At 39.4% G+C, this 16,477-nt stretch overlaps 1 protein-coding gene across 1 annotated transcript; it reads left to right on the top strand.

The window, feature by feature from the left end:
- The first annotated feature begins 807 nt into the window (after positions 1 to 807).
- On the top strand, positions 808 to 11,772 carry cdk5 (cyclin-dependent kinase 5). Its single transcript, XM_033982409.2, has 12 exons — positions 808 to 980; positions 1,241 to 1,329; positions 1,410 to 1,477; positions 2,046 to 2,106; positions 2,178 to 2,234; positions 2,312 to 2,407; positions 3,189 to 3,263; positions 4,882 to 4,978; positions 7,961 to 8,030; positions 8,192 to 8,252; positions 8,325 to 8,405; positions 9,096 to 11,772. The coding sequence occupies exons 1-12, from the start codon at positions 944 to 946 to the stop codon at positions 9,180 to 9,182; spliced, it is 879 nt and encodes a 292-aa protein (XP_033838300.1). The 5' UTR covers positions 808 to 943; the 3' UTR covers positions 9,183 to 11,772.
- The last annotated feature ends 4,705 nt before the right edge of the window (positions 11,773 to 16,477 follow it).

Genomic DNA, 16,477 nt, shown 5'->3' with positions numbered 1-16,477 from the left:
TGCTGCTTTTCCAGACAAAACTTTAACTGTGATCATCACTTGAAAATATTTCAGTGCAAATCATTTATATCACAAACATTACTCCATTTACACAAACAGATATCTGCACTTTTACACCTGAGGTTTCTATTTGAGTCTTTTTTAAATGTCATTATTGTCATCTGTTTTTTTTTTTTAGAATGTAGTGACTTGTTCTTATCTAAAAGAGTCTTTGAATGTTGGGTTGTTTAGGTTTTTATAGTAATTCAAAGTAATAAGAAAGTTCAGGGTTCAACTTCCAAACAGCGAGGGGTGGGTTTCCCCCAGACACAGCCATAACCACACAGCAGGTCAAATCCTCCAGCTAAAGGTCGTACTGACTCCTGACCAGGCCCAGCTCAACATCGGGACATGAGTCTCTGAGAGCCGCTCTGTGACTCTGTGACGTACCGCTGCTAGCCACACTGAAAAAAAAAAAAAATCCGTACAAGGATATATATACATATATATATATATATATATATATATATATATATATATATATATATATATATATATATATATATATATATATATAAACTTTTAAACATTTGGAACATATATATATGTGTATATATAATATATATATGTATATGTGTGTGTATATATATATATATATATATGTATATATTATATATAACTTTTATCTTTGCTATATAATATATATATTTTGAAATGTAGAAACTAGTAAAAATTAAGAAAAAAAAACATTGAATGAGAGGGTGTGTTCAAACTTTTGGCTGTTTGTGTCAGCGCTGCAGTTCGCCTCTTGTCCTGAAGGGGGCCCCAGAGGCAGAGCCGCGCCTGCGCACTGGAGCAGACTGTGCAGACACTGCAGACTGTTTTGAGCTAAACACAAATTCACCACAAACTTCGCTAGATCTGTCGTGATAGACGTGAGTGCGGGAGGCTGTGCGGGTCAAACATGCAGAAATATGAAAAGCTGGAAAAGATCGGAGAGGGTGAGTTTGATCTTTGACAGATAACTCCTTGATTTGCTAAGTAGCATCCACAGCTACACAGAGCTAGTATTAGCATCCATTGATACGGGCTTTACGAAGAAAAACAGCATCTTCTTTTTAATTGCAACGTGTCTTTTTTCCTTCATATTGTATCTGTATGTGGCCGCATTGCATCAGGGTTAAAGAGATGTGTGTTAAAGCTGCTGTTGAGTTTGTGGGATGCTGCAGGCTAATGATGCTAATACTGTTTATGTTGGCAGGTACTTATGGAACAGTGTTTAAGGCCAAAAACAGAGAAACACACGAGATCGTGGCTCTGAAACGAGTCCGACTCGACGATGATGATGAGGTGTGTGTTTGTGTCATGCTTTCATGTTTGATTCATGGTTTCATTCATAAACTGGGCGACACCACTGTGTGTGTGTTCAGGGGGTGCCCAGCTCTGCGCTCAGAGAGATCTGTCTGCTGAAAGAATTAAAACATAAAAACATTGTTAGGTGAGTATCTTATTTATTTCACATGTGTTTGGAGATTTAAAGTTGCAGTACACTTTTATGGTGAAGAGTATGCCACCTGCTTGTCTCTGTGTTATTGATTTGCCTGGAAAGTTCCACAGTATGGTTTTAAAATCCATCCTGCATTTATTCAATTGAGGATGTTTTTTTTATTTTATTATATCTTGAAAAACTTTCTTACTAGAGATACACCAATCCAGCTTTTTCTTTTTCGATACTGATTTTGATTCTGTAGCTTCAAGTATCTTTAATCCCTGTCAACACAAATAATATAAAACTGATGTGTGTTATTTAGCTGTTTATTTCTTGAGTAACAACACCTATACCAGTTTCAGATCAGTGCATCACTAATTCTTACTTTTAGTGGGGTCCCCTTTCTGCATATCTGACCCTGATGCTGTTACCTTCTTGTTTCCATGACGATAGACTCACCACATGCCACACTGTGTAATATTTCAGATAAATATGGGCTCCTCACAGCAGACCCTCCATCAGACAAAGTTTTGTTGTGTCTTTAATGTTAAGTGTAAATGTGTTTGTTTCTCCACAGGCTACACGATGTTTTACACAGTGACAAGAAATTAACTTTGGTTTTTGAATATTGTGACCAGGTGAGAATACATTTACTATGTACTACAAAAGACTAGCCTAAAGACTAGCTAATCCTACTTTTGTATTTAAGGATTTGAAGAAATATTTTGACAGTTGTAATGGAGATTTAGATCCTGAAACTGTGAAGGTAAAATATATAATAATGTTTTGACTCTGTTGTTCAAGTCGACATTAAAATCTTAACTATTGCGTTGTGTTTTGCAGTCGTTCATGTATCAGTTGTTGAAGGGCCTCGCGTTCTGCCACAGCCGGAACGTTCTGCATCGAGACCTGAAGCCACAGAATCTGCTCATCAACAGAGTAAGTAAGGACTGGTGTTGGCATGATGCCAAGATTTCGATACTAAGGAATGGACTTGATACCAATCCCGATACCACAATGACAATAAAAACACTCTTTCTTTAGACAATATACTGTGCTGTTCCACATTACTTTGTGTGCTATTCCCATGTAGCCTTATATCTGTAATCCCTCAGTGGTGCAGGTAGGTTCATAGTGGTCCATGGTACTAGTCTATGTGAGGAGAGGAAGGAGGGGGAGGGAGGAGAGATGGTAAAGGAAAGGAGAGGGGGGGAGAAAGGAGGAAAGAGGAGATCAGAGAGAGATAGGGGAGGGATAGTGGGAGAGGAAGGAGGTAAAAGAATGGGGAAAAAGAGAGGAGGGAGGAAGAGGAGAGGAAAGAGGAAGAATAGGTGGAAGATGAGGAGAGTGTGAAGGAATGAAAGGAGAGAAAAAAGAAAGAGGAGGGGAAGAGAGGAAAGAGAAAGAGAAAACAGTGCTCAGTGTCCAGTAGGCTCATAGTGCTCCATGTACGTAAACTAGTCTATGTGTCTTATACATGTGAAAGATACAGAAAGACATCATTATAAACATATTCAGGAAAGGTTCATTTCTGTCAATGGGACTTTTTTTCATATTGATACCTGTGAACATTGAGGATCTAGTTTCAATACTAGTTTTAGTATTGCTTAGTATCTGATTTTTGATACTTTTGCCAACCCTAGTCAGGAGTAAAACGAGGGAGTCGTGTTGTGTTTTCTTGTTTAAATCTTAAATGTTTATTTTTTTTCTCCTTTCTCAGAACGGAGAGCTGAAGCTGGCAGATTTTGGCCTGGCTCGGGCGTTTGGGATTCCTGTCAGGTGTTACTCCGCAGAGGTATGTTCACTTTGTGAACTTGAATCTGAATTCAAGTAATATTTTTTAGCAATGTCAGAAAAGAACTCGAAATTATAACTAGTAAATGAGCAATAACATGTTTTCATCATCATGTTTTATAAAATATCCATGTGATATTCTGTTTATGAATGAGCCGTTTTGATGGAAGTTCCTAGTTTAACTTACAGCATGGAGGTGTAGAAGTTGGTGCTTTATCTCACTAATACAAGGTCTGTGGTTTCATTCCTAAGTAGAAGTTATTAGAGACTTGCCAAGGGTAGACAGCAGGTTTTTTATATGTGTATTGTACATACACAACATCCTTTGCTTGGTTGAAAAACCTATTACAATTTTTTCTTTTGTAATTCCATACATCTTGCTTCATATATTTCATTTCTTCCATATGTATAAAATGTAGAAAGTGGTAAACATAGACACGCCCGCTGTGACACGCCCGCTGTGACTCGCCCGCTGTGACACGCCCGCTGTGACTCGCCCGCTGTGACTCGCCCGCTGTGACTCGCCCGCTGTGACTCGCCCGCTGTGACTCGCCCGCTGTGACTCGCCCGCTGTGACTCGCCCGCTGTGACATATGCACTTCCTTCTACAGTTTTATTTTCTTAATCGGTGATACTTGTAGGATTCGGCAGCGTCGCATAGTCATTTTAGTACAAATGGAAAAAAATGCGCCGCTCTTAGGTGATGTGCAGCTGTCCATAGGGGGCACCGACAGTATGCGGCGCTTTGTTGTGATGATGTTACGGCGACGTCAGCTCCCACTGGGCATCAGTTTTCAAATGCCAGTGGATGGACTTGTTTCTTTTATTAAGTTGTTTTAGATGAATATTGTGATTTAAAATGTGTAAAATTAATATAACATAATGATCCACTGGGGTCAGAGATGAGAACCATAGAGATACAATAGGCATGATTTAAAGACTAAGGAAAGGTTTGGTGAGGTGAAGTCATCTGTCAAAGGTCTTCTTGAGCGTTTACATCAGTTCTCAAGCCCAGACAAATGGTGTAATGTGCTTTGAAAATCTGCGAAAGTAGCAATGCAATATCTGTCTGATTGGGGAAAAATAGGATCAGAACTAATTAAAAACCCTTGAATGTATTTGAATTTAAAAGCACTTCAGTCATTTCTCATTTTGATTTTCTAAGACTTTTAAGCTACTTCACAAAATAATTTTGTTGCAATGCTTTTGTTTTTCCAAATTGCTTGTAAAAGTTTTGAGGGTTAGCAAGGGGTGAGCTGTTGCATCGCTAAAACATTCAAGCCCTCTCAGCTCTGCATTCATCCCGCCCACTCTAGCTCTCTGGGAGAAAAAATCACTTTTCATCACTTATTTCTGAGCTCTGCCTGAATGTTCACTTCATTATGGACTTTTTCTGGTAACTAAAGGAGATTTGAGTCTCTCTATTGGACTGGCGAGGCAGGACTTTGTTAAAGACGTCAAGAAGCAGAGCGAGGAATGACAGAGCTGCCAAGTCGCTCGGGTGCGATTTGTCAAAGTCCTGTCAGTTTAAAAATGTCCGGCCTCTCTCAGAATAGGGCTCATAATCGTGGCACATTTATCATCTGTGTGTGTGATGTAGTGCGCTCTGTGTCCTCTAGGTGGTGACACTGTGGTACCGCCCCCCAGACGTGCTGTTTGGGGCTAAGCTCTACTCCACCTCAATCGACATGTGGTCCGCGGGATGTATATTTGCAGGTGAGTTATGGAAACTTTTAAAGAAGTTGGGATGCTGTGTAAAACTTTAAAACAAATACAGAGTACAAGGATTTGCAAATCCTTTTCAACCTATATTGAACTGAATAAACTACAAAGACATGATATTTCATGTTCAAACTGATATACTTTATTGTTGTTATGCAAATATTCACTCATTTTCAATTTGATGTCTGCAACACGTTCCAATAAAGCTGGGACAGGGGCAACAAAAGAATGAGAAAGTTGAGGAATGCTTAAAATACACCTGTTTGGAACATTCCACAGGTGAACAGGTTAATTGGAAACAGGTGAGTGTCATGATTGTGTATAAAAGGAGCATCCCCGAAGGGATCAGTCATTCACAAGCAAGGCTGGGGCGAGGTTCACCACTTTGTGAACAACTGCATGAGCAAATAGTCCAACAGTCTAAGAACAATGTTTCTCAACATACTATTGCAAGGAATTTAGGGATTTCATCTACAGTCCATAATATCATCAAAAGATTTAGAGAATCTGAAGAAATCTCTGCACGCAAGTGACAAGGCCGAAAACCAACATTTATTAAAAACTGACATGAATGTGTATAGGATATTAAAACATGGGCTCAGGAACATTTCAAGAAACCATTGTCAGTCAACACAGTTCGTTGCTACATCTCCATGTGAAAGTTAAAACTGTACCATGCAAAGCAAAAGCCATATATCAACAACACCAAGAAACACCATCGGCTTTTCTGGGCCTGAGCTCACCTGAGATGAACTGAAGCAAAGTGGAAAAGTGTGCTGTGGTGTGAGTCCACATTTCAAATTGTTTTTGGAAATCATGGACGTTGTGTTCTGTGGGCTAAAAAGGAAAAAGACCATGTGGATTGTTACCAGCGCAAAGTTGAAAAAAGCATCTGTGATGGTCTGGGGGTGTGTTAGTGCCTCTGTGATGGTCTGGGGGTGTGTTAGTGCCTCTGTGATGGTCTGGGGGTGTGTTAGTACCCATGGGTAATTTGCTCTTCTGTGAAGGCTCCATTAATCCTGAAAGGTACGTACAGGTTTTGGAGGAACATATGCTGCCATCCGAGCAACGTCTTTTTCAGGGACATCCCTGCTTATTTCAGCAAGACAATGCCAAGCCACATTCTGCACGTGTTACAACAGCGAGGCTTCGTAGTAAAAGGGTGCGGGTACTAGACTGGCCTGCCTGCAGTCCAGACCCTGTCTCCCATTGAAAATGTGTGGTGCATTATGAAGCGCAAAATACGACAACGGAGACCCCGGACTGCTGAGCAACTGAAGTTGTACATTCAGCAAGAATGGGAAAGGATTCCTCCTGCAAAGCTTCAACAATTATTGTCTTATTCATTGTTGTTAAAAGGAAAGGTGATGTAACACAGTGGTAAACATGCCCCTGTGTCAGCTTTATTGGAACATGTACTAGACATTAAATTGAAAATGAGTGAATATTTGCATAAAAACAATAAAGTTTATCACTTTGAACATTGAATATCATGTCTTTGTAGTTTATACAGTCCAATATAGGTTGAAAAGGATTTGCAAATCATTGCATTTTGTATTTAATGTTTTACACAATGTCCGAAGTTCATTGGAATTGGGGTTGTACACAAAATGGAGTCTTGTGAGCTTTAATCCATGTTCTAATGCTGTTACCTCCTCAAAAACAGACCTGGAGTTGTGTTTTGTTTCATTCACACTTGTTTGAGTAACACTTTGTTAGTCTGTCTACATCTCCAAAGCTCAAAATGCTCTGTCCCACCTTGTTTTGTCATGAAGTGGTAGTTTTCAAGTTAACAGCTCCTTTTACCTTTAGTTCAGTAGAGATTCCAGGGCTGAAATCATCCAAATGATTTTAGTGAAGGTGTATGGAATTTAAAAACACAGTGGAGAACTTCCTGTATCACCACATGACATCACAAGGTGGAACAGTGTTTTCAGTTTGAGAGAAGAACTCATCCTTAATATGCAGGGTTTGTGTTAAACATGTGTTAATGAAACATGATTCACGTTTTCTGAATATTTCTATCCAGTATTTTAAGACATAATTAAAGCTGTCTGCTGTTTCTGAAAGTCTTCATTGAGATTGGTTAAATCCACCTGTCGCTCTAGACTGAGGCTGACCAATAGGAGGAGTGAGCAGTGGAAAGTGTCTGTTCTTGACCCCAGAGCTGCATTTAAAGGTCCATATTACACTGTTCTCTGATCTATTCTAATGCAGTTTCCTCATCACAAACAGACCTGGAGTTGTGTTTTGTTTCATTCACACATGTTTAACACACAAACTGCATATTTAGACCGAGTTCTTCTCTCAAACAGAAAACACTTCCTGATACAGGAAGTGCTCCACTGTATATTTAAACTCCACACACCTTCACTAGAATCATTTGGATCATTTCAGCTCTGGAATTCCCAATCTCTACTGAACTATAGCATTATAACATAGATTAAGGCTACAAGTCAGTTTACAGTCAATTTTGTGTAATATGGGACACAGGGAATGGGTGCTTTATAGTGGCTCTACCCTTTGAAGATAATGTGAAATTTAGTGAATTCTGATCTGTCCTCAGTTTTGAAGGAAGAAGGTATTGGTCTGAGGGCTGCATTTGGACACTCCTGCACTAGTTGATAAGCAGTTTCCAGACTTCTTTCTCTGTATGTAACTCTAGTCTAGTCTTATCCAGGCTGTAGGAGTTGTGAAGCAGATATTAGAGCCTGGTACTGTGTGAGGCCTCTGCTGTTTATACATTAACCAGCAGGAGTGTGTCCTGTGCCTGTGGTGGTTAGGTTCGAGCCCACCTCACAGGCCTAATTAGAACCTGGCTCCTATGTAAACGATTTAAAGCTTTAGCTCAGCACATTCTGCCTTTGTATAAAACTCTGCTTCTGCCTCAGGTTGGGCTTTCAAACACCTTCACTATTTAAAAACTGTTCTTACAAATCACACTTGTTAAGAATGCATTCTGTGTTCTGTGTTCAGAGCTGGCAAACGCAGGGCGCCCACTCTTCCCTGGCAACGATGTGGACGACCAACTGAAGAGAATTTTCAGATATCCTTTTGAATAATTTGTAGATATCGACAAAAGCATAGTTCTCTCTTCTGCTTAGTGAGCCAAACACTCAAAACATGATGGTTTTACATTCAGCCTCTTCGATTGAATGATTCACTCCAATGGAAACGTTTCAGTTGGTGTATCTTTAACCCACAAACGTTGTTGGGAACGCCGACCGAGGAGCAGTGGCCCACAATGACCAAGCTCCCAGATTACAAGGTGAGCTATTGACTTCCTGTTAGCGGGAAGTTTGCTTCACTGACAAACTCAAACTCATTTCTTTGTCTGCAGCCATATCCCATGTACCCAGCCACCACCTCCCTGGTCAATGTGGTACCCAAACTCAGTAGCACAGGGCGGGATTTACTCCAGGTAATGTCAACATCCCATATTCCAAACTTTTTAGCTTTCAATAGTCTCTGCACAACAGCGCCCTCCAACTCGCTGTTAGCATCACTGCCTCCTGTCCAGTTTTATCTCTGAGGTTTTTACCGAGTCACAATAAAATGAAAAATATGTAAAGCTGAGGCTCTGGACAGGGAGCTGCAGGTGGGTTAGGGGTCAGAGGTTAGGGGGTTAGACAGTGGACAGGAAGCTGCTGGTGGATGTCACTGACATGTCAAATACAACACTAATAAAATTAATACTTCACCAAAGACACTTCTGTGTTTAGAAAGGCATGTTTGTGTCTCAGTGCTAATGCTAATTTTGAGTGTTAATTTAATCAGGTCACCTTTATTTTAATAAATTATAATTTTAATAAAAGTGTCAATTTAATATGTAGTTAAAAACTATTATGTAACAGCAATGTAATAACAAAGCGTTTTGGGATTTGAGTTTGACTTTTCAAATATATATTGAAGTTAAATTGTTAAACTGCTCCAGGCAACAATGAGCCTTCTTCACATCCTTAGCAACAAGCGCACAGCAACATCAAAAATAGAGAGTTAGGTTTTTTATAAAGATCAAATCACATTAAACTATATTTATTTCCCTGAGCTTAAACCACTCAATCCTCGGGGTGATTCTTCAACAATTTTCAAATTGCTTTTTTTTCTCCAGAACCTTTTGAAATGTAACCCAGTCCAGCGGATCTCAGCGGAAGAGGCCTTGCAGCACCCGTACTTTGCCGACTTCTGCCCTCCATAAGGAAAAGACGCCTTCTCATCCCCCAATCATATTTCTCCATTTTGTCCCGAGCTGTTTCCATGACACTCCCATCACTCACTCTGGTCGTGCCTCAGCGTGAAAGAAACTCACAAAGGCTCAGTAGGCTTTTAACGTATTTATACTGGTATAAAGTTCTCCCCGTCATTTCACAGGAGGTGAAATGTTACAATAAACCACTTTAATATATCTGAAGTATATGGGATTATTTTTTGCAATAGGGACGTTTTTTTGTTTTAAAAACTAAGAAATTGTCCAGTAGGCACCGTGAAGATTTGAAACATACACACAACTGTCTTTTACATTTGCCTGGCAGCTAAAGGTCGCTACTGTTTGGCAATAATGACATAATCTAATAATTTTTAAAATCATAATCCCATCACATGACTGACATAGTTACATATTTAAAGTAGTTTTGCCATAGACTGTATATATAAATGGACTCAGCTAACCTGCTAGCCCCTGTCCAAACAGAAATAGATCATGATCTGGTCATCAACTCTGGTTCCATTTCACTCTCTATGTAAATACTGTGTCCCCTCTCTCTGTAACTGCTGCAGTCAGACTCGTCATTTTGACCTTAATGTTCGTATTAACCTGCTCTACATGATCCTGGGTTTTTTATTTCACTGTTGTCTGTAAATCAAGATATGAACATTAATAACAGACAAATCAGGCACCTTCTTTCCCTGAGGGTGCTCTCTAGTGTTAGCAACGGGTTTGATCGACAGCATTGCTAAGAATGCACTCCCTGCTAAGCCAGTGGTGTGAGTGGGAAGCGGCATTACCTTCAACAGCTTTTCGACGGATTGACTCCTTAGTTGCTATGATACTCACGGTCCGGATTCCAAATATAGAACTCTGCTCCAAATTGGCTAACGGCTAGCTTTGATGAGCTTCGTTTGACTGGAGCCAATTGCTGTGGGTGATGTCACACTTAGTCCACTTCTTTATACAGTCTGTGGTTATTTCACTACCTTGAAATGATTGTAAAATATTAATATGGAAAGTTTATAATTTTCTCAGGCTTTTCTGTGTTTTTGTGCACATTTATTTTATTTTATTTTAATTCTGTTTATTATATGTTGAACCAGTTAAAATCTGGTTATTTAATAATGGGCCAATATGAATTAGATGTGGACCAGTAGTAACACATTGCTTTGAGAGTTTTGGTGGCGCTTGGTCTTGGGACAATATTGAAATTATGAGTAACGATTGTCAGAGCCAAAATAATATCACAATAATGATTTAAGTTTAAAAATATTCTGCATATGAATCATTTTAATATTATAAATAAGTTCCATATTTAAACATCTGCTATACTCTACAACTACAATCTCACAGAGAATATTTTGGGTGAGCAGGGCTGTTGACTGAAATTTGGGACCAGGGGCAAGAAGCCTTACATGGGTTCCTTTCTAAGACAAATTAATAGGAAGAGGGTCCAATTCTGGCCCCCTAAAACCCCTTTGTCCTTTCCATCGACTCCCCTGTGGATAAGTAGATTTTTTTTCTGCACATTCTGATGACGTAAGGGGGATTATCTTTGTTGGCTATTCTCACGATTATGTAAATGTCCGATCTATAATTGTCGTCCCTTTTTATCACGATAAATTATAGTATTGTCCCATCCCTAGAAGCGCTTTTGTATCGTTTTACTCTAGAAATCAGAATTTTACATTACGGTTGTGTTAGTAGTTTTAAATATTAAAACTTATTTTTGTCAATATTTTTCAAGATTTTTGAATTTAGCATTTTGGTGAGGTTAAAGGTGAGGTCCTATATTATGCAAAATGGACTCTCGTGAATTTTAAACTATGTTCTAATGCTGTTCCCTCCTCAAAAACAGACCTGGAGTTGTGTTTTTTTCATTCACACATGTTTAAGTACCACTTGGTCTGTCTACATCTCCAAAGTGCAAAATTCTCTGTTGCACTTTGTGATGTCATGAAGTGGTAGTTTCCAAATTGACAGTTACCATTTACATCCAAATCATTCTAGTAAACTGTGTGGAGTTTAAAAACACAATGGAGCACTTCCTGTCTCACCATATGACATTACAAGGTGGAACAGAGTGTTTTCAGTTTGAAAGAAGAACTCGGCCTAAATATGCAGGGTTTGTGTGTTAAACATGTGTGAATAAAACAAAACACAACTCCAGGTCTGTGTGATGAGGAAACAACATTAGAACATGGATCACAAAATGGCGTAACATGAGCCTTTTAAGTTAATATGGGCCCTTTAAGTCGCCTTCTTCATAAACAGATTTTAAATTTTTGCTGATCTAGACCCAGGTTGTGAGTGCATGTATTTATTAACAAAGAAACGACTATTCTGTTTGTTCTGTTCTGTGTAGCATCATGTCATCTAGAGACGATGTTTTTTTTTCTTTTTTCAGACAAAATCCTGGAAGTCATTTTGTACCATGAACCAACAATGGATTTTGCACTTTGCTAGAACATTTAGCTTTCGATGGTAGGACCTGGAACAAATGTCATTGGTATTCTGTGCATAAATCAGCCAATAAGATTCAGTATTCAGTAGAGATGATATAAAAATGCTTTGCACATCCTGTGTTTGCCTGTTTATTCACCATAGCAACTGAAGGTTACAGGACAGAGCTTTATTTCAAAAGACCTAAGCTGTGTATTCAAAAATGTTAAAGGTCCACTGTGTAACTGGTCCAACAACTGCTCATCTCCATGGAATTGTCAATGCGTTGATTTTTTTTTTAATATATATATATTTTTTTATAATAGGTTCGTTTTCCACATCAAGATTCAGTTTGTTTTCATCTCTGACAATTTGGACTGCTCACTAGTACCTCACAGTGGTCACGTGATGTTGCTGTGATGTGTCCAGTCATTTGATTTAAACAGGTTTTGGCGCTGTCTTCCTACCGGTGGAGGTAGGACGACACTGCCATCTGGAGTTCAACATCTTCAAGACAGTATCCCAGGTGTGAGAATAAAAAGCCCCCAAAACTAAACCTTGGTCTGAAAAAAGAATCTATTAAACTGAATTATCAGAAGACCAGATAAAACTCATTAGAGAAATTGCTTTGACTGTTCCACATTAAACAAGCATTTGGTGCTGCTAGGTTTCAAGGTACACAGAGCAATGACAACTGTATTGGAATGAATGCAAGATGAAAACATTTAATGCCATAGTATGGACAATTCTAGGCAAAGTGGTAATGTCTCCATGGAGAGAAGCAGGTAGTGGATCCTTCACCTGAACAGTGAACACACCTTTAAACTGGTGCTAAAGTGAAAATAAAATTAAAAATGCAAATGTGATTTGCACTTATTATAGGCTAGTTGCATGTGCTCACAGGGGAGTTATATTAGATGGTGGCCCATGTGAGGCTTCTTGTCCCGTGCTCCCAAAATTTCTGTTGATGGGCCTGTTTGTTTGCGTATACAAATGGATGCAGTTCAGATTGGTGTTCTTAGTGTAGAAGTGGCACAGATAGTAAAGGGCCCATATTAACTTAAAGGGCCAGTATCAGGCTAGTTTCTGATATGCTCTAATGTAGTTTCCTCATCACAAACAAACCTGGAGTTTTGTTTTGTTTCATTCACATATGGCTAACACATAAACCATGAATATTTAGGCTGAGTTCTTCTCTTAAACTGAAAAAACTCAGTTTGTGATGTCATCATGTAGTGATACAGGAAGTGCTCCACTGTGTTTTTAAACTCCATACACCTTCACTATAATCATTTGGATCATTTCAGATCTGGAATTGCCAATTTCTACTGAACCAAAGGTAAAAGGAGCTGTTAACTTGAAAACTACCACTTCACAAGGTGTAACAGAGCATTTTGAATTTTGGAGATGTAAACAGACTAATAATAATGTGTTACTCAAACATGTGTGAATTAAACAAAACACAACTCCATTTTCTGTTTTTGATGAGGAAACAGCATTATTATAATATGACTTAAAATTCACAAGAGTCCATTTTGTGTAATATAAAGTAAAGTCAGCTCCTCCCACTTTAAGGTCGTATTCTAAACGAGCTTTGCTAATGTGTGTCTTTTATAGTGATGGATTTACCATGTGTGATTTAAAAAAACAAACCACATGGACACGTCTGTGTAGAATAACTATTTAATGTACATAGTTAAAATCACATGTTATCTACAGTTGAATGCACTTAGTTTAGGTGAACCAGATGAAGCAAAGCTAGCTCCCCAGACATTAACATCTCTACATCCGCTCAGTGCTACCTGTAAGAGGAGGTCAGAACTGGCACAGTCCCAGGTCGGGGTCATGAGGATTTAGGAGGAATTAATCTGAACAACATGAATCGTTTGTTTCATCTGGCTCTCAAGTACATTTTTCAAAATTACAAAATGGAGGATGATATTACATCTGAGAGCAGAGATAGGACTGTTTTAGGATTACATAATGGGCATGCAGGGTCGAAGCAACGCAAGTGTGGAAACAGTTTGAGAAAGAGTTTAAACTGGCTGATAACTTGAATGGCAGATTGCACTATAAGACTGGACAAAAACGGCGTATGAAAGTTCAAATACACTCTGCTGTTCTTGGACTGGATATAAGGCAGGGGCTAGAGACTAAACGTCACAACAGGTTTTTAAAAAGTCTCAGATTACATCATGTTCTGATTTATGCTCTAATGTCTCCTCATCACAAACAGACCTGGAGTCGTGTTTTGTTTCATTTGCACGTGTGTGAATCAAAGAAAACACATCTCTGGGTATGTTTTTGAGGAGGTAACAGCTTCATAACATTAAAAGCTCATAAGAGTCAAGTTTGTGTAATCTAGGACCTTTAATATTTGATCAAATTAAAGCACTAACCCAATATTGTCAGAACAGCATCACTGTGTAACTTGAACTGGCTTCACACTCAAAGACTACAGCCTGCTTTTATTAAGTCAGAAAGAGAACCCAGATTTTCCAACAGTGGTATCGGACCCAGTGCATTTATTGCTCTAAACACAGCGCCGCATTTTAAGTTTGTCGAAATTTTCAAGTTTTTTTCCAAGGTGGAGGCTCTTGTGCTGATGCCAGAAAGAACAGGCTGAGTGGACCACATTATAGTGATTTCTTCAAACCACAGTCCAGTTGATTGGATTAAACCTTGACATTATAAAGGACTTTCAAAATGATTTAAGCCCATAGTTTCTGGCATCATTCCTCTTCCCGTCTCTAAACAAGAGCCTTGAAGGTAGTAAGAACCACAGACGTTTGGTCAGAGACTCTCAAAGTGATGGCTCATCTCCGAGTTTTGTGCTTCGTGTCAACAGTCGATTACAGACAAAAGTTCTAAAGCTACACTGATATGAACACGTGAGCGTGATCAGGTTTATGCATGGAACTGCTTGGACCAGGGGCGGCGCTATCATCAGGCTAGAGGGGCCTCTAATCAACTGCCCTTCAGAGCCACCAGTGGGCTCAGACTCATTCTATCAATATCACAATAAACCAGATTAGTTTACTTTTACACAACACAGTATCAGTATCTGATTGTCTTATTCCCCCCTTTAGAATGGACTAGTCCAAGAGTGCACACTGAGGGGGGAAGGCCACATTGCTGCTGTGGTAGTTTCAATAATTCAATGTGTGTTCATTTTCTAAACATCTTTGAAAGATTCCAACTTCAGTTTTTCTTGCTCTGTGGAGGGGGGAGGTCTGTGGTAAGGTAAACATTTCTGCTGACTATACTTTTCACTAAAGACACAGCTGCTCATCAAAAAGTCTCTTCACAGAGTCAGTTTTTGGCTCCACTTTTAGACCAATACAACGAACAAGCCGCCCATGAATACATGTGTTTTATTTACCCAAATATTAACTGTGTGTATTTACATGTTGCACCCAACAAGGTTATCCCACTGAAAAAGTACATCTAGATGCAGACTATCACTTAAGTCACTTGAGTTCTGGATCAGACTCTGTGTGTGTGTGTCTGATCTTTAATCTTTAATCCACCCCCCCCCCCCCCCCCCCCTGTAACAAACACACACATATACATGTACACGTGTACACACACATGTACACACACACACTCTGAATTAAGGTTTCAAATCCACCCTAAGTAAAATAAATAGATGTGTGTGTTTCAAGAACAATGGGGCATTTATATCATCGTCCGTTTTCCACAAACTTGACTCGGGCCCCCCAGATGCTAGCTCCGCCTCTGGCTTGGGTATGATGAAGGGAAATAGGTTTAGAACGGACATGAGATGATAGTATTCACTAGTGGTAAATGCTTCAGTTCTGCTCATCGAGTCACCAGTTGATATTTACACAACAGGAACCAATTGTCAGGTCAGAGACTGGCTTTGTCCAGCAGTTTTCTGTTAAAACCATTGGACTTGTGGATGCAATGAAATACTGGTGTAGGCCATTGAATGCAGAGATTCATATTTGAAATGTTAGCTTAGCATTAGCAGCATTGTTAAACAAACACCAAGGCTAACCATGATAAAACTGCATCTAAAACCTGCTCAAGAGTTTGGGGCATCAGGGAATCGAGCCCCAGACCCCTGTACATAGTTAAAACCATGAGCTCATCTAGATCATTCTGACTCAGCCTGTGCAGAGTCTCACATGGAGAACGCAGCCTCTACAAACATGACGCAGCCAGGAGCGGCGCCAGGTGCGGCGCCCGGAGCCCGGCACCTGTAAGAACGTGTTAAGTGAGCGCCCCCATTGTAGAACGTAGCCCTCTCCAATCAAAAATGTCTGGCACCGCCCCTGGACACAGCTCCTTTAAAGATGGAAACACAGCTGTCAGGGCTTGGCCCGAGGAGGAGATGAGTAAATAGTTTATTATAGGTATTTATACATGTTCTGGTAGAGTAACAATAGTAGTAACAGATTACAATGGTAGATCTGTACAATGTGTTTGAAATGAGGACTGAGGTGAGCGCTTCCTCTGGTCTGAGGTGAGTCTCATGTTTTATCACCAGGAACTCAAAGACACTTGTGGCCCACTCAAAAAACGCCATCTGCTTCCACACAGATGAACAGTTTGTCTAGAAGTAAATACAGCTCTGCTAATATGTACTCTATATATATCTATTTAAATATTGTATCTGATGGATCACATGAGCGGTACTGAATTTCTGAATGGCATTTGAGTATTTACACAGTTTAAGAGGGTCTCCGTATACAATTAATGTCTCAGAGCAGAATACCATCACAGAGACTTGTGCTGCTGATGAAGACGATGATGAAACCCCTTTTATGAAGAATTTTTATCCAATCAAAAACAAAAATGAACCATAAACATATACATAA

This window comes from Periophthalmus magnuspinnatus, chromosome 17, assembly GCF_009829125.3.
Source record: "Periophthalmus magnuspinnatus isolate fPerMag1 chromosome 17, fPerMag1.2.pri, whole genome shotgun sequence".
In the NCBI taxonomy this organism is placed as follows: domain Eukaryota; kingdom Metazoa; phylum Chordata; class Actinopteri; order Gobiiformes; family Gobiidae; genus Periophthalmus; species Periophthalmus magnuspinnatus.
This window is presented reverse-complemented; position numbering and strand designations above follow the sequence as displayed.